We start from the raw sequence: 25,351 nt of genomic DNA, 5'->3' as shown, positions 1-25,351 counted from the left end.
TGAAAGTGTAGTACTAAAGCTTATATGTTATAGGACGCATAAGTGTTTTTCAATGTTTAAAAAAATGAACAGCGATCCTGCGGTTATTTACAGAACTATTTGTCAGTTTGTCACTTAAAGTTATTTTATTAGATACACTGAATTTATTTTGACAAATTTAAAGTTTTAGTATTCCTTTATAATTCTTTTCAAGTGAAATTGAGAATTTGTGGATAGTATTTATTTCCCTAAAAGTTTTCGCTGATGTGTTTGAGCCTTCCCAGGTTCGGTGTCCAATTTTGAAGCTTTCGTCTGGCAATAGGGATAGGGATATAGGGATGGCAATAGGGATATGAAAAAAAATGTATAGATTGCACCATTTACCTACAAGTATTTGTAAAAGACAATTTTTGCTAGAAAAAAACCTGACAAAATCTCCCTCCTTAACCTTAGTTTTACTTTATCATCTTGGGAAGGCGTAATAATATTTAACTGTCAGGATCACTAACGTCAGGAAATCGACAAAATCCATCATAACATCGACAAAAAAATCCGTCAGAACCACTAACCGTTATAACATCTAAAATTTTAAAATTTTAGTTTTTTGGGGTTTAGGGGGGAAAAGGTACCTAGGTTTGTTTAGGTGACGCATTTAATATAAGCTATGCTTTACCCCCACCCCCCTGATGTGCAAATATATAGCTGAAATTTGTTTCAAAACTATTATATAGTTATTACTATTATATAAACTTATACATTTTTATCGATGTCCTAACGGTTAGATGTTATGTCGTTTAGTGCTTGTGACGGTTAGACGAAATGGTAGCGCAGCATCTTCTTCTCTCCTGTTCTACTAATTCAAAATTATTGATCGTTAATTTATTGATGTTTTTTTAGTCAATGTTTCTGTTGTTTTTAGTCACTGTAAAACTTTTTTTTCATCAATTTCACTCGAGGGTGGTGAGTTCTCAGGTATGTAGAAAAAACTGGTTTCAAAAATTTCCCGCGAATCCAGGGGACTTGTCAGTCATTTGTCAATCCTAAAACTTGGTTGCGCGCCTGAGACTGTAGACGGGTGGGCCTGTTAGGCTTAGGCCGCCTGTTCGCCTGCGAGTCCATTTGACTTCATTCCCTTAATAATATAATAATAATATAAATTTATTGCACATCATAAATGTAAGATACAGCACTGATGGAGTAAATAAAGAAAGAAAAGGAAAAGAAACAAATAAAGTCTGACAAATACAAACAAAACCGAAACAAAGAAGAACTGACAAGAAAATAAATACAAATGAGGGCAGTCATAAATAAAAAAAAACGCATGATCAACGAAGGACAATTTCAGAGGTGTTTTTACCAATAATCTGCCTCCGATATCTCTCATTTCTTTTCTGCACCGCTGACGCTTGGCTAGCAGCTCGTACCGCGGGGATAGGGAGCTGTTGTTAGTCCAGAGAGGCGGCCGTAGCAAATATTTTGCATACTTGTAGAAACACTTCCGTACATCGTTAATATCTGAAGCAGTAAGAAGAGACCAAAATAGTGCAAGGACGAGCAGATGCGGTACAACAAGTCGATTATAAACGCTAGCTCAGATACGGCGGTTAGATTTAAACTATAATACAACTGTTGAACCATACGCATTCCTATATTTTCTGGCAAAAAAATTTAAGAAGTTGACGCGTGGCGCAAAGATTTGACCCAATCGGTACACCAAGATACGTCAGTATGTCTTGTGCTTTAATAACATGTTCACCCAACTGAACATTTGTCTGGCAATCTGAGCGGTGATTGAACACCAGGAACTCAGTCACTAATAAGTCAACCCAAAATCTATTTTCATTCCCATTGCAATTCCAGTGGGCTTTCCTAGTAGGCAAAGCTCATATAATAGGAGCAATCTCAGTTGCCCAATTGCCTGCTAGTCCTGTGGACATGGTCGGTCATACATCTTTGAATCATTTTTTTTTTGGGGATCTCCAGTTGCCTTCAAAGGGCTCACAGAACTGATGGACTATTTGAATTATCCTTACTCTATGCCTGTTCACCTTAGTTCTGCCCTAGGATCGATGATAGGCAAGTGAAATAGCATCATTTTTACACAATTCTGAAAAAGAGTTAAGCCTCTCACAGGGACCATCTGTCTTGGCTTTACTCTAATTAGCCATGGTTCTCAAGTTTTTATTCGCTTCCATCAACTTGATTTTTATTCGAAAATTGTCTATGACAGTCACTTGGTGCAAGATAATACAGATAATATGCAAATGAATAAGTTTGATATTTCAGCGCCTACAGGGATGGAGAGATTCTTAGACCCTGCATCGCTCTTGAATTGTTCAGGGGTTTATTACAGGATTGCTACCGTTTTACCATATTTATTACCGTATTGTGTCCAGTTGAAAGTAATTATTTCTTTTAGAGTACGGTTTGCACCACTTGATTGATTACCGTCCTGTCTCCATGGCTGGTGTAAAAGACACTTGTTTATTTTTTTATTTTTCAAGCTATTCAAAAAATTGCTGTTTTTTATGATGTGGGGTACTACTACCAATAACTCAAATCAAATACTAACCAATTTTGCAATTGAAAAAATTATGTAAAAAAAAAATTATTAATTTTTTTGAAAATTACTTAGTAATATTTATCTGAATTCAATTTTTTTTTTTTAATATTAAGGGTTTATTCATCACAAGGAACTCTGTAGATTTTGGGGCCTTCTGAAGGCAGTCCTCAAAAATACTATTTTCCTAGGTTTTGTCCTTAAAAATTAATTTTTTGGGGAAAAGTGCATGGGATCAAAATGACTTCTGCAAAATTCAGCTTACTTGTGAAGGTCAATTTGACTTTATTTTCATATACGAGACATGGGCAGGTGCTCTACTCCTTTATCTCCTATTTTATGCTAACATTTTTTGTGAATGATTCATCCAGGCTACGTATTCCGAATTGAATGAACATCGATTGAGGTCAATTGATCCCGACAGTAAATTGCAGTATTACTCTTTCTCTTAATGACATACACCTTCCACAGACGACTGAAGCTAGATTTCTTGTGTTTATCTTGATTCATCATTTTCATTTAAAATGAGCATTAAACACTTGACAACCATTATTTCCCGCCAAACCTCGCTGCCTCACAAGAACAGCCACCTTATCAATTATCAAACCATGAACTTGCTTTACAACTCACTTATCGTTACTTATCCCTCTCACTGTTCTTCTGTGTGGGGGAGCACTTTTTCATCTCGTCTTCATCTCTCAGTTAAGTTAAATAGTTGGCTTTCTCAAGCATTGGTTTTGAGCCAAATGATTAAGTTGTAATGAATTTATGCGTTTTTTTTTGTTATAGATCTACTTGCAACTCGATCACTGATAACAGGCTGTATGAATCAAGTGGATCTGGGCCATCAAACGAAGCTGCTAGAAATGACAGTCCTTTTTGTAAGTAAACTACTTCTTTTTTGTGAGTATTTCAAATCATGATGTACTACTATTGTAGTATATGGGTCAAGTCTAATGAGCCCAATATAATTGCTAATAAGGGGATGTACAGCGTGTTGTTCTTAATTAAAGAAAATAGTCTAGAATAATCTTTAAAATGACAAAATATTTTTGTGAGTTCTAATTAATGTCGATTTGAAATTTTACTCCAAGTTTCAAGAATGTTTGACTTAATATTTGGCTCAGATTTCTTATTCTAGTTGCCCCTGTTTTTAGCTCTTTGGAATCCGAACCTTTCTCTGATGCCAAAAAATAGAAATAGACCAATAAAGCAAGAGCCTAATAGAGAAAGTAGCGAGATTCCCGAGAAATTGAAGCCAGAAACAGGCTAACTACGTTTGTTTTGTTAGTTTTTTTTTTGTTTTTTTTTTGTAAAATCAGTGAATAGTCAAGAACTAGTTCTGCCACGAGGGCATTGAAGTCAGAGTGGCTGTTAATTTACTGATAAAGGAGTCAGATTCACATCCCTTCTTAAGGGTTTAAAATTTCTAATTCGAAAAATTTTAATATCTTAATTTTAACTTTCTTTTTGTTTTTATTCAGAACTTTTTTTACGTTTAATTGGTCTGCTACTTAAAATGGATTTTGCAGCTGAACCTTCCATACTTTCTATGCTTTAAATTTTAGGCTAATTCGAAAAGAAAATAATCTAAAATAAAAATCTTTCATAATATCTTTGAATCATTTTGAAGCTTTTAGAAGATAAGTATTAAGCCTTAAAAAAAGAGTGAGAAAAATTCTCGTAGCTAGATCTTGTAGATGCTTAAAACGATGCTTAAAAGAAAATTGATGATCCCAGATATACGTATGATTATAAAACCGGTGGCAAAGTAGTAACTTTGCCACCGGTTTTGGAACAAAAATTCCGGGATGGAACGGAAATTCAAGTGCTTAAAGTATTTGTTTTAGGACCACCCTGAAATTTCCTGAAAACAAATTTTTTTAAATTGTTTTCCTGAAATCTTGTTTAATGAAATAAATCGGATTACCTTTTTTAAATCAGCAGAAAGTTCTATCAACATCACTTACTATATCCCATTTGCACGAAGAAAGTTAAATTCGTTTGATAGTATAAATATTTCATTACTGCATATGCTCTCTCTCTCTCTCTCTCTCTCTCTATCTCTGTCTCTTTCTCTTTCTCTTTCTCTTTTTCTCTCTTTCTCTCTCTCTCTCTTACTCTCTCTCTTACTCTCTCTCTCTCTCTCTCTCTCTCTCTCTCTCTCTCTCTCTCTCTCTCTCTCTCTCTCTCTCTCTCTCTCTCTCTCTCTCTCTCTCTCTCTCTCTCTCTCTCTCTCTCTCTCTCTCTCTCTTTCTCTCTCTCTCTCTCCCTCCCTCCCCCTCTTATATAATACATATAATACCCCCCCCCCTTTTTTTTCTTATATAATACATATAATACTCTGTCTCTTATCTTATATAATACATATATAAGATCTGAGATAACTCGATTTTTAAGGTATAGCTTAGTTATAATCACTTCCTTCATTTTAACAATTTTTTTAGAAGAATTTTTTTTTCTTTTTAGTTGCGCCACTTCCTCCTGAACATGTTCAAGTGCCTTTTTTGGACTACCGTCAAGTTGTGGAGGCAACCAACAATTTTGACCGCAAAAATGAGCTTGGAAGTGGTGGTTTCGGTACTGTGTTTAGAGGAACTTGGCAAAATACTGAAGTGGCCATCAAGCGCTTGGAATATAAGGTAAACTAAAATATAATTTTGATTGATATGTCTAACATGGTTACGATTTATCACCAAGCTTTTTGATCCATTACAAGCCGCAACGAATATGGCTTTTTAAACAACTAGCTGGCTACTATTAACTGACATGCGATATTTGGAAAAAAAAATGTCGTCTGCCCGAAAAAGGGTTAGGAGTCTGCCAGCACGAGGACTTGAAAACATGTTTAAAAAATACATTGAAAATTAATGAACATATGGAAAGAACGCGTGAATTATAAAAAAAGAAAAATATGGGAAATATGGCTGAAAATTGCACCAACAGATTATTATTAAAAGGAAGCGCCAGGAAATTGCACTGATTTAATAATACGATTTTTTTTTTTTTTTTTGGTTTTAATGGCGTATTGTTTTCCAGACGACAATAGGAGAGCACACTATTAATTCAAATACCCCAAAATAAGCTTAAATTGAACCAGAAGGGTGGTACCCCCTCCCCCCACCCCTCATACATAGGAAAATTCTATGCGTTTTTAGTTCCAAAGTGGCTCTTTATTTTTGTTTGAAATAACTCATTTATTTGTAGATTTAATGAACTATCAAGTAAGATAATAGATGTAGTTTCTTAGATTTTTATTGTATGTTACTATGCATGTTACTTCATATGTTTTTGTTGTATGTTAGTATGCATATTACTTCATATGTTTTTGTTGTATGTTACTATGCATGTTACTTCATATGTTTTTGTTGTATGTTACTATGCATGTTGCTTCATATGCTTTTGTTGTATGTTACTATGTTCAATTTCAAGTTTCAAGTTCAATATTGGTTTTAATTAAAAAAAAAAATATAAAATACACTTAACTCAATTCCTTGTGCATTGATGCACGTTTGGGCCCGTAATAATTGCACACTCTAAATACAGCGTGGCTTCGTGTCCTCTCCAATTTCCACCCCAAACCAACATCAAATAACAATAAATTTAACACAACTTCTCCTCCGCTCACACCCCTTGAAGTATCAAACTAAAATAAAATAAATAATAATAATATCAAAAAATTTTAAACATAATAATAATAAAATAAATCTAGTAAATAAATTTTTAATCTATTAGATATTTCTTTACATTCTTTTGAATGGAGCCGAGAGATCTATATATGACTTCAGCTCTTGTGGAAGTGCATTTCACTCTAGCACACGCAATTCTAGGAGAAAATTCCGACCTAGCTGTCGGTGTCGGGGGTATATAAATGTCTGATGAAGATCGTGTGTTCAAACTATGGATTTGTGATGCTAGTGTGAATAAGCCTTTAAATCGTGATGGGAGTGTTCCTGAAAAATATTTAAAACAAAAAACGGTGCAAGATAGTCTGTAAAGTGATGCCATTGATAGTCTGTTCGATGCTGGGCCTAAAATTTGAAGTGCTTTGTTGTGAAGTGAGTTTAGTCGCTGTAAATGTGTCTTGAAATTAGATTGCCAAACTGTAGAACAATATTGAATGTGAGGCTTGATAACTGCATTGTAAATGAGGATCAGTATTTTTTTAGGGAAATGGTGACTGAGTTTTTTCAAGATTCAAGATGTTTTTGTTGTATATTACTATGCATGTTACTTCATATGCTTTTGTTGAATGTTACTAAGTATGTTACTTCATATATTTTTGTTGTATGTTACTAAGCATGTTACTTCATATATTTGTATTGTATGTTACTATGCATGTTACTTCATATGTTTTTGTTGTATATTACTATGTACGTTACTTCATATGCTATTGTTGTATGTTACTAAGCATGTTACTCCATATATTTTTGTTGTATGTTACTATGCATGTTACTTCATATGTTTTTGTTGTATGTTACTTTGCATGTTACTTCATATGTTTTTGTTGTATGTTACTATGCATTTTACTTCATATGCTTTTGTTGTATGTTACTAACCATGTTACTTCATATATTAATGTCGTATGTTACTATGCATGTTGCTTCATATGTTTTTGTTGTATGTTACTATGCATGTTACTTCATATATTTTTGTTGTATGTTACTATGCATGTTACTTCATATGTTTTGTTGTATGCTACTATGCATGTTACTTCATATGTCTTTGTTGTATATTACAAAGCAACTTTCAGGTATTTTGGTGAGATTTTCACTTTATAAGAATTTTTTTGATAAAAAAAAGTAAAAGGAGTTGTACATGAAAAAAAACTGACTATCAAATTTACAATTTTTGAACATCTCTTCTGTTAAAAATCAGAATTGTATTAAACGCAGTTGAGTATTAAACTATTGAGTATTAGAATATGGTTCCAGATGCAAAATACTTGAAATTTTTTCATGGACGACTTGCTTGGGGCGTTGTACCATTGGAAGATAATGACCTTTCTAGTCCTGGCGGGGTCAAGAACTATATAAAAAGAAAAAAAATATGAAAGGTGTTTCGAGCGATAAAAATTAAAAAAAAACGACTGTCAAATTTACAATTTTTGAACATCTCTTCTGTTACAAATCAGAATTGTATTAAATGCAGTTGAGTATTAAACTATTGAGTATTAGAATATGGTTCCAGATGCAAAATACTTGAAATTGTTTCATGGACTACTTGCTTGGGGCGTTGTACCATTGGAAGGTAATGACCTTTCTAGTCCTGGCGGGGTCAAGAACTATAGAAAAGAAAAAAAAATATGAAAGGTGTTTCGAGCGATAAAAATGAAAAAAAAAACGACTGTCAAATTTACAATTTTTGAACATCTCTTATGTTACAAATCAGAATTGTATTAAATGCAGTTGAGTATTAAACTATTGAGTATTAGAATATGGTTCCAGATGCAAAATACTTGAAATTGTTTCATGGACGACTTGCTTGGGGCGTTGTACCATTGGAAGGTAATGACCTTTCTAGTCCTGGTGGGGTCAAGAACTATAGAAAAAGAAAAAAATTATTAATGTTGTTTTTAGCGATAAAATTGAAAAAAAACGACTGTCAAATTTACAATTTTTGAACATATCTTCTGTTAAAAATCAGAATTGTATTAAATGCAGTTGAGTATTAAACTATTGAGTATTAGAATATGGTTCCAGATGCAAAATACTTGAAATTTTTTCATGGACGACTTGCTTGGGGCGTTGTACCATTGGAAGATAATGACCTTTCTAGTCCTGGCGGGGTCAAGAACTATATAAAAAGAAAAAAAATATTAAAGTTGTTTCGCGCTATAAAATTAAAAAAAAAAACGACTGTCAAATTTACAATTTTTGAACATCTCTTCTGTTAAAAATCAGAATTGTATTAAATGCAGTTGAGTATTAAACTATTGAGTATTAGAATATGGTTCCAGATGCAAAATACTTGAAATTGTTTCATGGACGACTTGCTTGGGGCGTTGTACCATTGGAAGGTAATGACCTTTCTAGTCCTGGTGGGGTCAGGAACTAAAGAAAAAGAAAAAAATTATTATTTTTTTTTTGAGCTATAAAAATGAAAAAAAACGACTGTCAAATTTACAATTTTTGAACATCTCTTCTGTTAAAAATCAGAATTGTATTAAATGCAGTTGAGTATTAAACTATTGAGTATTAGAATATGGTTCCAGATGCAAAATACTTGAAATTTTTTCATGGACGACTTGCTTGGGGCGTTGTACCATTGGAAGATAATGACCTTTCTAGTCCTGGCGGGGTCAAGAACTATAGAAAAAAAAAAAAAATATGAAAGGTGTTTCGAGCGATAAAAATGAAAAAAAAACGACTGTCAAATTTACAATTTTTGAACATCTCTTTTGTCAAAAATCAGAATTGAGTATTAAGCTCAATTGAATATCAAATTAAACTTAGAGTTTAGAATTTGCTCACTAAAGTTAGCCTAAATCTTAAACTCAAACTGAGCTTAAATAAAGTCCAAAATCTTAAAGTATAAAAGTACTTTTCTTGCCAATTATGTTAGATTCTAGTTTGAGCCTATTTAACGGGAAGCAAGATTTTAAAAACTGAAAGATTATTTTGTTTGTTTTTTTGTCTCATATTTTATGTCCTTTTTTTGCTGCTGTATAGGGGCAACAATCCAATAGACATACCAATTTCATTATTTTTTTGGCTGATTAGACAACATTTTTGGCTTTTCACACTTGTAACATCATTATAAGGAGCAATATTGTATAAACGGAAGGGAATATCCAGGATTTTTTTGTGTGCAGCTCTTGCCTAGATTATTCCACACCTTCAATTATGATGATAATCATTGTAACAATCTAATGTACATTCTCATTCTATTTTGTAACAATCAATTTTTACAACACAATGTAACAATTATTGTAGCAGTCCAATTTACATTCTCAGTCTAATCCCTTTAAGTACATTCTAATTTGTTGACTTTCAGACAAGAGGTGTTGGTGGCAATGGAAATGTTGATGAAAAAGTCGTCATGGAACAGATCCTGGTTGAGTTCACATGTTTAAGACGCTATGCTCACGACAATATTCTGCCATTGTATGCTTATTCAATTGGAGGAGAATATCCATGCCTTGTATATAAGTTGATGGGAATGGGCTCTCTTGAAGACAGGCTTCAATGCAAGGTATAGTAAGATATCAGAGTTTTGTGGCATATGTATAGCAAGTGCTAAGCAACAAAAAGAAAGTGACTATCCCTAAAAAAGATTTTGAACATTTTATGAGAATTAAACCTAATTAAATACAAAAATAGTTTTTTAAGCTTAAAGTAAGGAGCAACTTAAAAAGAGTAGAAAATACCCTGTATGAGGGAGGGGTGCTGTTATTTACTCATCCCTCGCTCTTTGCGCTAAAGCTTGATAAGTAAGACTGCTCAACACACAAAGGCCGTTGAATTTAACTGAGAAGCATCTTTACTATATTGTAAAGAGCTGGGGATGAGGAAGGAGCAGTCCCCCTCACACACGGTGTAGTTTCTGTTCGTCTTAGTTTTTAATGTGGCTTCTTGAAAAAACTTTTTTTTTTAGTTGATTTCTGACTGTTTTTCAAATCATGCCTGGAAATGAAAATTCCTGGCATGAAATTTCCTGGCAAGGTTGGAAAGGAAATCCTTTTCAACCGTGTAAAACTTCCACTGAAAATCCCCCCCGGAAACTTTCGTCTCCACAGAAAATTTTCACTGTGGAAAAACCCTTCATCAGAAATCCCCCCCCCCCCAAAAAAATAAAAAATGTCTGGATATTTCTCAATAGCATATACTATGTGTAATGGTCAAATTGTGTAACTTACAGTCCTTTCCCCAGGGACTATGGGGCCCATGTCATCCCCAAAGGTATAGTTGTTGGACCTTTCAACTATGCGGAATGAAATGGCTATTTCAAAATTGTGATTAGATGTCTTTAGAAAAAAGGGGGCGGGAGAGGGGGCTAGGTGCCCTCCAATCTTTTTGGTCACGTAAGAAGGAAACTAGAACTTTTAATTTTCGTTCGAATGAATCCTTTCTCGATCTTCCATTGGTTCAAAACGATCACGCCTGGGAAAAAAAACCAGATAAACCCGCATCCGCTATCTTTCTTCTGGCAAAAAATACAAAATTCCCCTTTTTTTTTTTTTTTTTTTTTTTTTTTTTTTTTTTTTTTTTTTTTTTGTAAATACAAAGGAGTACAAAAACCTTCCAAAAAATTTTTTTGGGGGGCTACAAAAAAATTAGAAACATACCAAAATTTTTTTGTATTCATTTGTGTTATGTTTGTACGAGTCAAACAACATTTCGGGGGAAGGGATTGAAACCCCCCTAACTTAAGATGTTACAAAATGTTTTTTTTTTTTGGGGGGGGGGGTACAAAAAAATTAAAAACACAACAAAATTTGCTTATATTCGTTTGTGTTATGTTTTTACGAGTCGGACAACATTTCGGAGGAAGGGATTCAAACCCCCTAAAATAAGATGTTGATCTGTTAGTGATTCAGATCAACAAACCTGAAACACTAACAAGATAAACTAAACCCTTTTTTCTGAAATTAAGAAAATATTCTCAGGCTATTATCTGTTTATGAGTCGGTTTAAAATTAGTCGCAATATATAAAGCAAACTCTTCTGAAGCTTAAATTTTAGTTGAAATTCCTTGTTTTAGGGTCCGTTTCAATAAAAAAGAGTATAAACACGCAGCCGTTATCTTTCTTCTTGCAAAAAATACAAACTTCCACATTTTTGTAGATAGGAGCTTGAAACTTCTTTAGCAGGGTTCTCGGACATTCTGATTCTGACGGTGCGGTTTTAATTAAGATCGCTTAACTCTTTCGGGGTGTTTTCCCTCTTTTTCGAAAATCAGGCAAATTTTCCCAGGCTTGTAGCTTTTAATGGGTAACATTAAACTTAATGAATTTCTTATATTTTTTGAACCAGCACCAAAATCCAATTCTTTTCTCCTTATTTGCAGTTCGTTACCTTCGAACTGTTCGACTGTTGAAGTTTATTTCCGTATCTTTCGAAAATTCATCCAATAACGGAAGTAATAGATGGTATCCAGTGTAGATGCTTTGTATTCAGTTATTAGGAATGACAATAAGATATCAGAGGTGTATGGTACATGTATGACAAGTATTAAGCAACAACAAAAAAAAAATGTTCCTATAAAGATTTTGAATATTTCACCGATATTGAACCTAATTATTGAAATGTAATTCTGCGTTTTTCAAAATTTAATCCAGTATGGGAATCTATTGATCGCTTCCATTAGTGGCGTAATTTCGTCAAAATCCTGGGGGGGGGGGGCAAGTTAAAGCCAATTTTCCCAAATCAAGTGGAAACTGAAATGGGCCATATAGTACCATAAAGGTAAAGGTATGCTTGAATTATGCAGGCTTATCTTAGTTTTGACAAGATTTTTGAAGAAACTAAATTTTAGCTGGGGGGGGGGGAACTAGGATCTGGAGGAGACTTTAAACCAAGGTCTGGGAGGGGCAGTTGCCTCTCCTGCCCCATAGCAAATTACGCCCCTGGTATCCCTTGTAGATATTTAGTATTCAATTATTAGAAATAATAATAGTACAAATAGGGTATCAAAGGTTTTTTTAACAAAGGATCCCCCCTTTTTCCCCTTCCTTATTTGATAAATTCTTATTAGGTTTAATCATAGATTAAAGTTTTGAAATATAGATAAAAATACACAAAAGAAAACTAACTAAAGATTGATAGATTAAAACTGTAAAGCAGTAATAATGGATAGCCTATTTGTTGTAGTATAAAAAAGAAGCTGGAATTGCTTTCTAGAACCCCCAGAAGCTAAGCTTCTGGGGTGAAACAATTGTTAACAGTGCTGCCTAAAAATAAAAAATTGGCATGGATAAATGATTGATTGATTGAAATAATTATTTCTTCGCTGCAACATGGTTTATAGAAAAAAAAGGTTTATAGAAAGAAACAATATTGGCTTAGAAAAATTTCCGTTTTTACCTGTATGAAGAGTCATGGATAGAAGTTTGTCTCCGCGGCCATACATAAAAATTGTCAGGTGCAATTTGTACTTGCAAGTATTTTCCAAAGAACTGATATTAGATTATTATTTGCAATGACTTATGAAATTCTCTGCTAACTGGGAGAAATTCATTAAGGGATTTTGAGTGTAGAATTGAAATATTCTGAGAAAAAACGGTTTTTGTAGATGAAACCTTGTAAATTTTCTCATTTAACGACAGTGGGCGATTTTTGTGTTTTAGAAGTTTGTATTACCTTTCGATTAATGCTTTGAAGTCTGAAGTACTTTTTTAAGTACTTCAGAGCGAGGTATTGACTAGGGGGTGAACCCCCCTCATATGCGTGATAATTACTGTTCGTTTTAGTTTTAATGCTGCTCCTTACTTTCAGTTGAAAAAACTTGTTTTTTATTTAATTTCTGATGATTTTTAAAATAATGCTGGTAAATCAGGCGCCCCCTTCATGGAAAATTCCCTTCCCCCGTGATAAATTCCTCCATGGAAAGATCCTCCCACGTAACCTTCTCCCCCCGATCCCCCCCACCCCAAAAATATGAAATAGTGACAATGACCTATACGTATTGTCTATGTTTTTTGTTGTTCGACTCGGTTTTTGTTGTTCTTGTTTTTTGGGGGTTTTTTTTACCTTATCACAAGAATTTATTTTTATCCCTCAAACTGAGTTTGAAGTTTGAGCTCAAATTGTTGCTCGTCAATCTGGCTCGAATGAATATAGGCTGGGATGAGAGCTATAACGTAATTTCGCAAATTTGTAATGCCCAAAACAATGAATCCTCTTTTTTAAGCTTGTTGTGTGCTAATTACGCAGAAAAAAAATTCAGTTTCATGTCTGTTCAAATGTTAATGTTATTGTAGCAATTATTTGTAGGATGTAAATTGTGCGCAGCTGCTAGACTTGCTGCCAGTGGAAGACTCGTTCTGGTCTCGAAGGTTCAAGACCCGTTGCTGCCACTTTTTTTTTCGTAGTTAGCGCAATTCTGTGTTTTGTTGGTGTCTGTCCAATTGAATTAGGCGCAACATTATTTAATTTCAAATTTTACTAAGATTTAATTCAAATTATTACTGCGCTCCTGAAACCCCACGCTATTACTTTTCGCCCTGAAGTTAATGCAATTTAGCCCTTTGTATGCGGTCCGCCCTATTGAATTTAGCGTAACCTTCTCGTTATTTTAATTGGAACTTTGGTAAAACTCATTCAAAGTATTGCTGCACGCTCGAAGGTTCAAAACTCCAGTCGATCACTTTTTTTTTCTCTGCTGGTACTTTTTCTTTTTATTTATGTTGTCTACTCAATTTAGTCAAGTGAAGCTTCCTCAGCTACTTTACTTCAAATTTTACTACTCTCCAGAAATCGGCTTCAAATTGATAACATCTACCTTAAAACTCTTCGTGCCTTTAAATTTTAAAAGTCGAGTTTGAACTTTCTGTTTAAGACTGAATGGGGCCAGGTTTGTTCAAATGGCATTTCGGATGCGTGCTATGAAAAAAAAAACGTCCAACTGAACCTAAAAATCCTTTGGAACAGCACAGTTACGCACAACTTGAGGATTTAGAGTAAACCTGTAAAGCGTTTTTGTTTTTGTTGTTTTTTTTTTGTTTTTTTTACAGCATCATTAGTTTATCAGATGTGAGGCTCTATTATTTTACCTTTTTTAAATTTGAATGTTATTTTCTATTATGAAATTGATTTTTAGTCTTTTTTTTCACTCTCTTTTTTTTCTGTTGATAAAATTCTCTTAATGTGAAGCCAAAATTTTTTGGTTTTCTTTTTTCTCAACATTCACTATCTTACATAAAAATTTTTCCCGTAGTTATATTTTTGTACTATTTTAATTATTAATTAAATTTCCATCAACTTAGGATTTAAACCTTTGAAGAAGAAAACTTTTTTTCTTAGATTTTTAAGCTAAAGTCGTATTTTAGCTCTCCTTAAAAACTTTAAATAAATTTTGTTTGGACACATACCCTATTTGGAAAAAGAATCGACACTACAGCACGCTTACTGTTTCTTTTTTATTTATTTATTTATTTTTGTATTATTGAAGTTTCTTCTACGGAGTATACATTTGAAAATAAAAACTTCATATTTTGTAGCCACTGTGGCAGCGTCAAGTACCAACAGCGCCACTGAACTGGAAGACAAGAATTAAAATAGCTCTTGGCGTGGCTAGAGGCCTTCAATTCCTCCATAATGTCCATGAAAAACCCCTTATTCATGGAGATGTTAAAAGGTTGGTTTTAGTATTATTTTATTTGTGCCTCTTTAAAAGTATCTGGCCTTTCTTCTTGTTTTTCTTAAGTGTAACTAATTTTTACAAAACAATGGGGAGGCGTCAGGACCACTACCGTCAGGACATCGAAAAAATCCGTCATAACATCGACGAAAAATCTGTCAGGACATCGACACGTCAGTTCATCGACCGTCACAATCGCTACCGGTCAGAACATCGACAGTCATAACATCTACACGTCAGGACATCTGTCATAATCTGTCATAACATCTAAAATTTTTAAACTTGATTTTTTTGGGATTTAGGGGGGAAAAGGTACCTAGCTTAGGTTAGGTTACGTGTTTAATATATGCTATGCTTTATCCCCACTCCCCTGATGTGCAAATGTATAACCAAAATTTTTTTCTAAAAATTATATTATATACATATTACTTATTACTATTATATACTTATTATAGTAATATTACTTATTACTTAAATTATACACTTATTACTATTATATAAACTTATAAATTTTTTTGTCGATGTCCAGACGGATTTTTTTTCGAATGTCGATGTCTTGATGTGTTGATATTGTGAGTGTCGACGCTCTGACGGGTAGCGATTGTGACTGTCGATGTTATGACTGTTGAAGTTCTGACGGTTATTGGATCTGATGGATTTTCCTTTTCGACGAAATGGCGTTTAGTGCTTGTGACAGTTAGATGAAATGGTAACACCCCCAAAACAATACAGTAAATGAGGGAAATAGTAACTATTACTATAATTTAGAAATGGGTATTAAGTGTTAATTGATAAGCACTTTGTCGGTTATATTAGTTATCAGTAATATTCAGTTGGACTGTCGAAAAATGTCACATATATACCGATTCCTCTATGGCCGATTTTCACATCTTTTAATGAAAAAAATGTGTCTGTATGGCCAAATACGCGGCTCGATGCTGTTCGGATCACATTTGAAAAATGTCTGTTTCCGGCCAGCAATTATGTGTTTAGCATGATTAAAACTCTCTCCTCATGCACTAAACAATTTTTTAGACAACATTGTCTTATCATTTACAATTGAAAAGAAAATCTATTAATAAAGTGCGAAATCTTTTAAGACACTAAAAAATAAAATTTTTATTATTTAAAAGAAAAATAATGATAAAATTCGGAATTTGCTTAAATGTTAGTTTCCTTGCGTTTTCCTTTTTGTTGTTTTTTATAGTGTTTGTGTGTTTTCTTTGTTTTTGTTATGTTTTGTTTAAGTTAGGTTTTTTATTTGTTTTTTCCCCCGTGGATAAAGGCTTCTGGATGTGAAGCCGAAATATATGTACTCTTATTATTATTTGTGTATTAAAAGGTTTATTTTCGGTTTTCATGGTCTTAAAGAATGTTACCCGCTATTAATAGATTTCATAGCACGCGTCAGAAATGCTATTTGAGCAAACCTGGTCCTATTCAGTCTTAAACAGAAAATTCAATCTCGACTTTTAAAAATTTAAAGGCAAAAATTTAGATTTTTAAGGTAGATGTTATGAGTTTATTCATTTATGTTATTAAGCCTATTTTAAATCAATGCTTTGCTTCGTTTGTTGAAGTTTTTTTTTTTTTTTTTTCAATTTCTTTTATGTATTGTATAATATCGTATAATATATTAATAAAATACGCTTTTCTACTCTATTTTTCTTCTTCGTAAGCCTCATTTTTAACACGCTACATTATTGTATAATAAAATTGCCAATTTAACTTGCAAAATTACATTTAAGTATTAAGCAACAAGAAGAATGTGATTACCCCTAACAAAGTTTTGAACATTTTATCAATCTTAAACCTAATTACATACAAAAAAAAAGTTTCCTTAAGCTTAAAGTAAGGAGGAACTTAAAAAGAGCAGAAAATATCCTGTATGGGGGAAGGGGGCTGCTATTTCCTCATTGATTTTATGAAGTCAAAATCAACAGTTTTGTAACAATCGCTCAAAGACAATTCACTAAAACTTAGATGCGTTTTTTTTTTTTTTTTTTTTTATGTGCTGATTTGATGTCCAAGTCAAAAAGCAAATGCTTACAAAAAACAGTGGAGAAAAATATACCTTAACCTATAACAGAACCGAAGAGAAAAAGATAGATTACTGTCATTTCATATTAAAAAGTTTGCTTTAATTCAACAGGTTAGTCATACTTTAATGATATATTTTTTAAGCCAATCAAATAATTGCATGTGAGTCTGAAACCCAATATATTTAACCTATAACAGAACCGAAGAGAAAAACAGAGATTACTGTCTTATTCTTTCATATTAAAAAGATTGCTTTAATTCAACAGGTTAGTCATACTTTAATGATATATTTTTTAAGCCAATCACATAATTGCGAGTCTGAAACCCAATATATTTTCCTTGACCAAATCAAAACTACTTTGGTGTGGGACAGGGTAACAAATGTTTCTAGCACTAGGGTAGGACGTTAATGAAACAAAAACACTTTTTGAAGGTCGCATTAATAGTATCTTTTGAACTTAATATATTATCATCAGGGCTTGGCAAGGTTCATTCCCCCCCCCCCCACCGTCTAAATTTTGGAAAATATTTTGTTTTTTTACATTCATTTGAAAAAATGTCACCCCTGAATTTTAAAAATATCTTTATTTTCGCATCTTCACTAAAATTTAAAAGATATCCTTGTATTACACCCCTACCTTCTTGTGAAGTGGTGCCCCTTATTAACCCCTCTGTTTAGCTGCTAATAACGCCTTTACGTCAGTAAATATTCTGTTTACAAATGACACAGCTGTGCTGCTTCAGTGCGTTGGAGAGAACGCATTATTTACTTTGGTATTTTCACAGACACTTGTTCTTCTCAAGCCTCTTGTGCAAAGACTCAAAATACTGTAAAGGCCAAAATACGTTATTTTACAGACTTCCATACGTCTGTGAGAGGCACAGCTGTGAAATGACACAAAAAAAAAACAGAAAATCATAAAGATACGGAAAATACAGAAAAAGGAAACAAATTTGTAAATACACTCAAAAAACCTAAGAGCAAATTTGTAAATACACACTAAAAAATACAAAAACATTAAGATACGGTAAATACATAAAAATAAAACAAATTTATAAATATACACAAAAAACTTAAAAGTAAGTTTGTAAATACACACTAAAAACACATAAACATAAAGATACGGTAAATACATAAAAAGAAAACAAATTTATAAATATGCACAAAAAACTTAAAAGTAAATTTGTAAATAAACACTAAAAAATACAAAAGCATAAAGATACGGCAAATAAAAAAAAAGAAAACAAGTTTGTAAATACACCCAAAAAAAACATAAGAGCTAATTTTTCAATCACACAAAAAACACAAAAGCATAAAGATACGCTAAATACACAAAAAGAAAACAAATTTTTAAATACACACAAAAAACCTACAACTTAAGGGAATTAAAAAGTAAACATCGAAGAAAAGGCTAAAAAAAAATTTGAAAAAAAGAAAAATGGTTATCTTTTTGTCTAACCACTATATAAATCGTTTATTTTCTCTTTGAGCTTTTCTTTGTAGCATCTGTTGTTGCCATATACATTCATAGATTTAGAAACATTTTCAGAAATCTTTCCAGTAGTCTTTTTGAACTTTTCTAATTATATTCCTCTCCCTAGTGGCAACATTCTTCTTGATGAAAACTATGAGCCAAAAATAGGAGATTTTGGATTAGCTCGAGAGGGACCAGACAAGGGCGTTTCAAGTATGCTTGCGTCACGAATTCAGGGCACTCGACCTTACTTACCACCCGAGTTCTTGAAAGGAGGCAGAAGATCTACGAAATTAGACGTCTACTCTTTTGGAATTGTAAGTTCTTTATGCTTCTTTTTTGTGAATGTCACTTTTGTCAGTATCAACTTACGTATTGTAAAACGATGTTTCATAATGTTTTTTTTTTTGTAAATGTGTTTGGGCCGTTAAATAAGGAAATAATATTATTATTTTATGATCCCATGCCCCCTTAGCATAGGGTAAGGAATAACTTCAAATTCTTATGTGGTAGCCCTCTTTAAAATGCTACTATTAAAATTCATAACGGTATGGTTCAGTTACGTACACAAGAGGCCAAAGTTCATTCAGCCTCTTTTTCTCCCCTGACCTAAATCTGCAAATTTGCTCTTTCATTTCTGTGTAGGCTAAGTTCAATGTCATTTTTCCAGTTTTTGGATTTTCCTCTGAAGAAGTAATAAATAGTTGAGATTTCTCCGAACTTATAGGGAGTGTCTACCCTCTCTTTGGGGGCATGAAGGGTAAGCTTCGTGTTCATATAACTCTTTGATGCCAATTTTGTCCTGAGTTCATGCTAAATCGCACTGAGGAATATGTTGAACTCAAGGACATTAGGAAACACATAGAAAAATTCTAAATATTTCTCGCCAGATTAAAAGCAAAAGCAACAGTGCATCTTATAGTATGTTGAGCTTGAGTGAAGCCCATGTGATGATTTTTAATGGTTTCTCGGACGTCATCAATCAGTACTGCCTGCATGATCGCGTCTAGGATTATTTTGGGGGGCTATAGTCTAAATCTTTTTTAACCCTCCTGTAATACAAAATGTACATGAAATACCAAAGATAAGTTAGATTTTGCTGAATTTAAGCTTTTATTTGACTTTTGACGAAAGTCGTGATTTATTGTTTTAGTTTTCTTTTCTCGTTGGTCTTTATTTTCGCTACCATTCTTGTAATTTGATCTTTTTTTTTCTTGTCCGTTATTTTTTTTTTACAGTTTTTCATAGTGGGTAAAAGTAAATTAGTGTTATTATTATTAACATAAGAGAAAATCGAAGTTATCAGATCTACTTCTTTAAGATGAACATTTACGTAATGGTCATGGCTTTATACTTCTTCTGCTTGAGAATTCTCTGGAAAATTAAAAGAAGGTCATGCTACTTACCTCCCCCTCCCCCGACTGGTTTTTTGGGTGTGTCCGCGTATATATCTATGAAATTTTCTATATTTCCTCAATTTTTGTTGATTGCATGTCTAATTCTAGGTATTGTTTGAGCTGGCTACTGGTGAAAGAGCCGCAGATAAAATTAAGCGGCCTGCTCAGCGATTTCTTGTAAGTTAGATTTATCTTTTTATTTCTAAAATTATTTAAACTTTGTGTTTCCATATACTCATTTTAAACTAGACTTTCAGATTACAAAGTAATAACATGAATTGTGAAATTAACTTGTAAAACTACAAGCTTATTTTGGGGAAATAACTAACGACATTACTGAGCTAGGTTTGAAATATCGATTGTATTTACAACCCAATGATGGTCGAATCCCAATGCTAGAATTCACGGCCACAGGTACTACCCACGAGATATAAAGTTTTCTGTCACTGCTGAGATACCAACATGTTTAAAACCTTAAGTGCTAGACAAACGTAGCATTTTCTTCCCATGCTTTGAGAGCGTACTTGTCCGGAAGATAAGCTTGCTTTTTCACAGAAAAGGTGGCGTATTCTTCCAAATTATTTTAAACTTCTAAAACATGGATATCCAACAAAAAAAACAGTTTTCTTAACCAAGTCATCATGCTGCATATTAAGTGAGCTAGTAATTAAATCCATGAATCTAAAACCTCCTTAATTGAAAAGTCAACCTAAAAACGCTAGAGATGAATGGTAACTTAGAAAGAAATCCTAGTTCGAAAGTTGGCGTAGAATACACCCCTATGGAATAAGTACGACTGTTTTAGCTTGAAAAGCGTCTCCAGCCTTTTTGTAGTGTAACTCCAAACGTCTTATATTGGAAATGTTCCAAAATACTGAGGAAATCGGTCAAACTGAAAAGTCAGCCTAAAAAATGTTCAAAATAAGCATTAACATAGAAAGAAATCCTATTTCGAAAGCGTGCGTAAAATACGCCCGCATTGAACAAATAAGACCGTTTTTACTTTTAAAAGCCCTATGTCTGTCCAGTACTTTGATCACCTTCAAAGGTCAAACATTGAATAAGGCGAAGAAAACATATACACCGCCAGCATGTGTATTCACTAAAATTAATATATTTTTATCATAATATATTATAAAAAGACAAACTGAAAAGAGAATTCAAGAAAAGACGCATAGAAACCGCTCAAAATAGCACTATTTGATGTATATTCTATTGAAAGGTCTTAATACAAGTTTTGTAAAAGTGAATATCCTTAAAAGTTTCAGGAAATATTGATGTTTCCGGAATGACAGTTTTTAAGCGAATCTTTTTTTTTCATTCCAAGTACTTTTGGTTTATTCCTATACATTATTTATTTATAAATAAAGTATATCATCCAAGCAAGACAATATTCCATTTATAAATCTACACTTATATAAAACAAATTAAATGACCACGTGTTTATCAACTCTGTTAACGTCAATAACTGTAGATTATATTGACAGTATGATACACCAGTGGCGGGTGTCCTTTTTTTTATTTATTTAATTGTTCATTTAAATTTTCCTTATTTCATAGAAACGAAGAATATTTAGTAAGGGATTATAATTTTAAAATATCTACTTATTTTGTCTATAAAACCAAATTGAATTTTATTCAAGTCTCCAATCACTTTCCCAATAGTATCTATTTATTGCCTCAGCTCAGTCCATCAATCTGAGCAAATTTCAACTTTTTCAAGTTTAGGGTCACTTGCCTGAGACTCTAGGCATCCTTTGATTTTGAGTTGAAGTTATCAAGTATTTTGCAGTAGGTTGCATCAAGACATGGCTAATTGTAGAAAGAGAAAAGCCAAAACAGATAGTCCAAGTAATTGAGAGGCCTATGTTTAAATGGCTGTGGCACGGGTAAATGGCAGGAGTAAACATGACTCTCTAATTGAACACATACTTATTTTTGTTAGTATTTGGAAAGGCATGCCTGTCTAGATTCTCAGGCATGTTGACCAAGAATTTAAAATTGACATAGGACAGTTAGATTGCCTGTAATAAGAGATAAACAAGGCACGCCCACCTGTGGTCTTAAGAAGGTTGACTAAGAATTTAGAATTGATAATGGACCATTAATTTGCTTGAAATAATAAGCAAACAATCGTTTAAAGCCATCTTTATCTTTCAAATAGTACCTATTCGTTTCCTAAACTCAGTCCAACATTCTGAGAAATTTTCAGTTTTCAAAGATTTTTCAAATTTTTGGGTCACTTACCCGAGACTCTGGGCGGGTGGGCGCCCCCAAATATTGTCCCAAATTCCTCTCTCAATTTAGCACTTGTTCACGGATGCCCACTATCTCCAATCAACTATTTTATTTTGCACTATTTTGTTTGCTTATTATCATTTTTTAGGGTGATTGGGTTAAGTATCATTTTCGAAAGGGATCCATCGATGAGATTATTGACGCCAGAATTCCGACGCCGACTGAGCATGAATTGCGTATTTTTCGGCAGTTGATCGATCTTGGATTACGATGTGCGAATGATGATCCGAAAAGACGACCTGAGATGAAGCTTATTTATGACGAGATTTGGCAACTTATTGAGAGCTTCAATGAAAACCTAAACAAACATGCGCTAATTTGCGATATTGAAGGTATTTCCCTATTTAGTTCGTGTTATTCAGTGGGTCTACACCATACATTCCTCATTCAATTTTGATTTTATTATTTTTCCATTTTTTCCGTTTCCGTTTTTCCGACTCGTGGTTTTTGTTTCTTTCCATTCTATTTGACTTTCAATTTTGATTTTATTATTTTTCCATTTTTTCCGTTTCCGTTTTTCCGACTCGTGGTTTTTGTTTCTTTCCATTCTATTTGACTTTCAATATTGATTTTATTATTTTTCCATTTTTTCCGTTTTCGTTTTTCGACTCGTGGTTTTGTTTGTTTCCATTCTATTTGACTTTGTTTGGATGGATTTGGATGATTATGGACGTGTGAATATTTTCGAAACTTGAGTTTAGTTTGTTTTTTTTCTAATTACTAATTTTATGACCCATTTTTTTATGAAAATTCTCAGCTTCTCTGCTATATATTTTAATTTAAATCTATGTAGAAAATAGAAAATTACAGAAAGTCTGGGTGACCCAATAAATAAAATATAAAGAGAAATAATTAAGAAATAATTAAGCCGTGGAAAAAAGAGGGTGATTTTCGGCAAAATGAAAAAAAGCAGAAAAACGATTAAAAAAAACGAATCGAGGGTAATTTTCTCCCGGTGGAAAAAATAATTAAGAAACCAAAACGAGGGTAATTTTCGGCAAATGGGAAAAAAAGACAAAAAAAAAGAAAATCAAGGGTAATTTTCAGTTAGTTGAAAAGAGAATTATAAAACCAAAACGAGTGTGATTTCTGGCAAATGGGAAAAAAAGACTAAAAATGAAGAAAAAAACAAATTGAGGGTAATTTTTAGTGGAAAATTTTTCTTTTTGTATTCTTTGTTGTTTGTCGAATGTCGTCTATAGCCAATATGATTTGAGGATGTATTTGTGTTTAGCAGGTAACCTTCAAATTTCACTGTTTAATTTTGTTCTACGGTTACCACAACCATAAGATCGCTACCCACTCCCTTAATGTGGGGAGGGGTACATATTACGTATGGTGAAGCACATAAGATAACACAAAATAAAATAACTCTACATGAAGATAATTGGTATATCAAAACCATGATTGTATCTTTTTTTCTGCGTTATTTGTACTAAAAATTAGACTTTTTTTTTCTTATATATATTTTTTCATCTAGAAATAAGCAAAGGGCCGTTTTCTATTCCTTACACAAGAAGACGTGAAAAAAGGGAATTTTTACTGGATAACGGTGTATTAAAATCAAAATGCGTATTATTTTCTCTATTGTTTGTTTTACAGGCTGAATTCTCTAAATTCTTGAATTCTTTTGTGTGAAATTTTTAAGCCAATAAAAAGCAGAAAAAGTTTTCAAATCATATGATTTTCACTAGTAACTTTTTTCCTCTCTGAGATTCTTAGTATAGATTGGGACTTAGTATTAAACAACTAATACAAATCGCACATCCTAATCGCTACCACAAATCTCAAAGCAAATTCAACTTTACTGTTAAGATCATACCCCAGGATGCCATAATATTATTATATTATTATTTATTATTATCGTTATAATATTATTATTTAAATTATTATTATTAATAATATAAAATCAATCATATACCAACATATTATATAAAAATATAATTAATTAATTAACAGTATAAAACATTATTGTTATTACATGTTATTATTACTAATATTACTGTTACTACTATTACTAGTAACTCATTGCAGCACCAAGCCGCCTGAGGCCAACATAGCTACGCACACTTCTTCCCCATCCCAATCTCTCTCTGTGATTTTTTCCTCTTTAGATTCTTAGTAACTCATTTGTTCTGCTTACTCAGTAGATTGTTGGCTAGATGTTAACTTTAGCTTCAATCAGCTAGTTATATTGTTTTTTCTTCTTTTTCTTTTAGAAACTTCATCAGAATCAGAAGATGAGGAGGAGTCCGATATGGATACAGAATATAGCCGTTCTCATCGTTTGTCGATTCCATCTATTAGTATCCCAAAATTGAACGCTGGGCTTCCACTTCTTAGCTTTTTGTTACAAGAGACGCAGTCAACGTCCAATCAAGAAGGGAATTCTAGTCCCCCTCCCATTCCAGACTTTGCTGCCCTTGGTATAGGTCCTGATGTTGACACTGTAAAACTTGGTGAGGCACTAAGACCATTAGTTCTGCTCTCACAAGAAGATTCTCCCACTGCGAGAGCAGTTACAGCTCTACTACCAGCAATCACAGCACTCTTCAGCAATAGAAGTATGTCAGGAAGTCCTCTCCTGTCGAATGAAAAAACGTCGCAATCGAGGAAATCAAGTAATGATGCCAGGGGTGGACATATAAGTTTTTGCTTACCTGCGATTTCAGCTTTGCATGGAGACGAGCGGTCAGAGCTTTCATCGCACCAACTTCCAGACTTGCCTATGTTTAAAAGCTCATCATCTGGAGCAGTACCAATGCATGAATCTAGCAGCTCGGGAAACTTGCCAGATATTAGTGCATTAAATGCAGCTCCGGATAATAGATCGAGGTTTTTGCCAGTCACTGTCAGTGAAGGAAATGAAGTGGATGGAGCCATATCTAGTGGTGTTGAAGCTAGCTCTCAGCTGGATGGTGATTCTGATGAAGATCTGGTAGTTCCAACAGCAGCGAAGAAAAAGCTTGCAATTTAAACTATTTTTTTCCTTTTTACCCGGTATATGCAAGGTTTTGTTAATTTTGTCGTTAAACATGCGAATTTCATTATTTTTGTTTCTCATTAATGTGCAGATGGACATCTCATTCCTCGAAACAAGGATATTTTCATACGTTTCTTGAGAATTTCCAGAATAGAAAAAATTGTCATAAATAACAAATTTTTTTTTTTTAATGTGTCTGGATCTGTTTTTTAACACTGTAAAGACGACCCTGCAATTTCGCCCTAACTGCGGTGTTGCAGATGCGGCAAAAAGACATTCGGGTGAAACATTCTTTAAGTTTTTGTTAATTTTGTCGTTA

The 25,351-nt window shown here is 33.2% G+C and overlaps 1 protein-coding gene across 1 annotated transcript in view; it reads left to right on the top strand.

Moving 5' to 3' along the window:
- The window catches only part of LOC148944222 (serine/threonine-protein kinase pelle-like), a 79,912-nt gene extending 54,811 nt beyond the window's left edge, over positions 1-25,101 (top strand). The window contains exons 6-13 of the mRNA XM_089100737.1: positions 3,329-3,420; positions 5,009-5,181; positions 9,536-9,733; positions 14,700-14,836; positions 18,482-18,671; positions 19,860-19,928; positions 22,138-22,381; positions 24,269-25,101. Coding sequence (XP_088956863.1) covers positions 3,329-3,420; positions 5,009-5,181; positions 9,536-9,733; positions 14,700-14,836; positions 18,482-18,671; positions 19,860-19,928; positions 22,138-22,381; positions 24,269-25,026 — 1,861 coding nt within the window. The 3' untranslated portion in view covers positions 25,027-25,101. The remainder of the gene's footprint in view (positions 1-3,328; positions 3,421-5,008; positions 5,182-9,535; positions 9,734-14,699; positions 14,837-18,481; positions 18,672-19,859; positions 19,929-22,137; positions 22,382-24,268) is intronic.
- The last annotated feature ends 250 nt before the right edge of the window (positions 25,102-25,351 follow it).

The sequence above is a fragment of the Artemia sp. Qi Xiang Cuo genome, chromosome 14 (assembly GCF_049724085.1).
Source record: "Artemia sp. Qi Xiang Cuo chromosome 14, ASM4972408v1, whole genome shotgun sequence".
In the NCBI taxonomy this organism is placed as follows: Eukaryota; Metazoa; Arthropoda; class Branchiopoda; order Anostraca; family Artemiidae; genus Artemia; species Artemia sp. Qi Xiang Cuo.
Note: the sequence above shows the minus strand (reverse complement) of the source record. Positions and strands in the feature narration are given on the sequence as shown.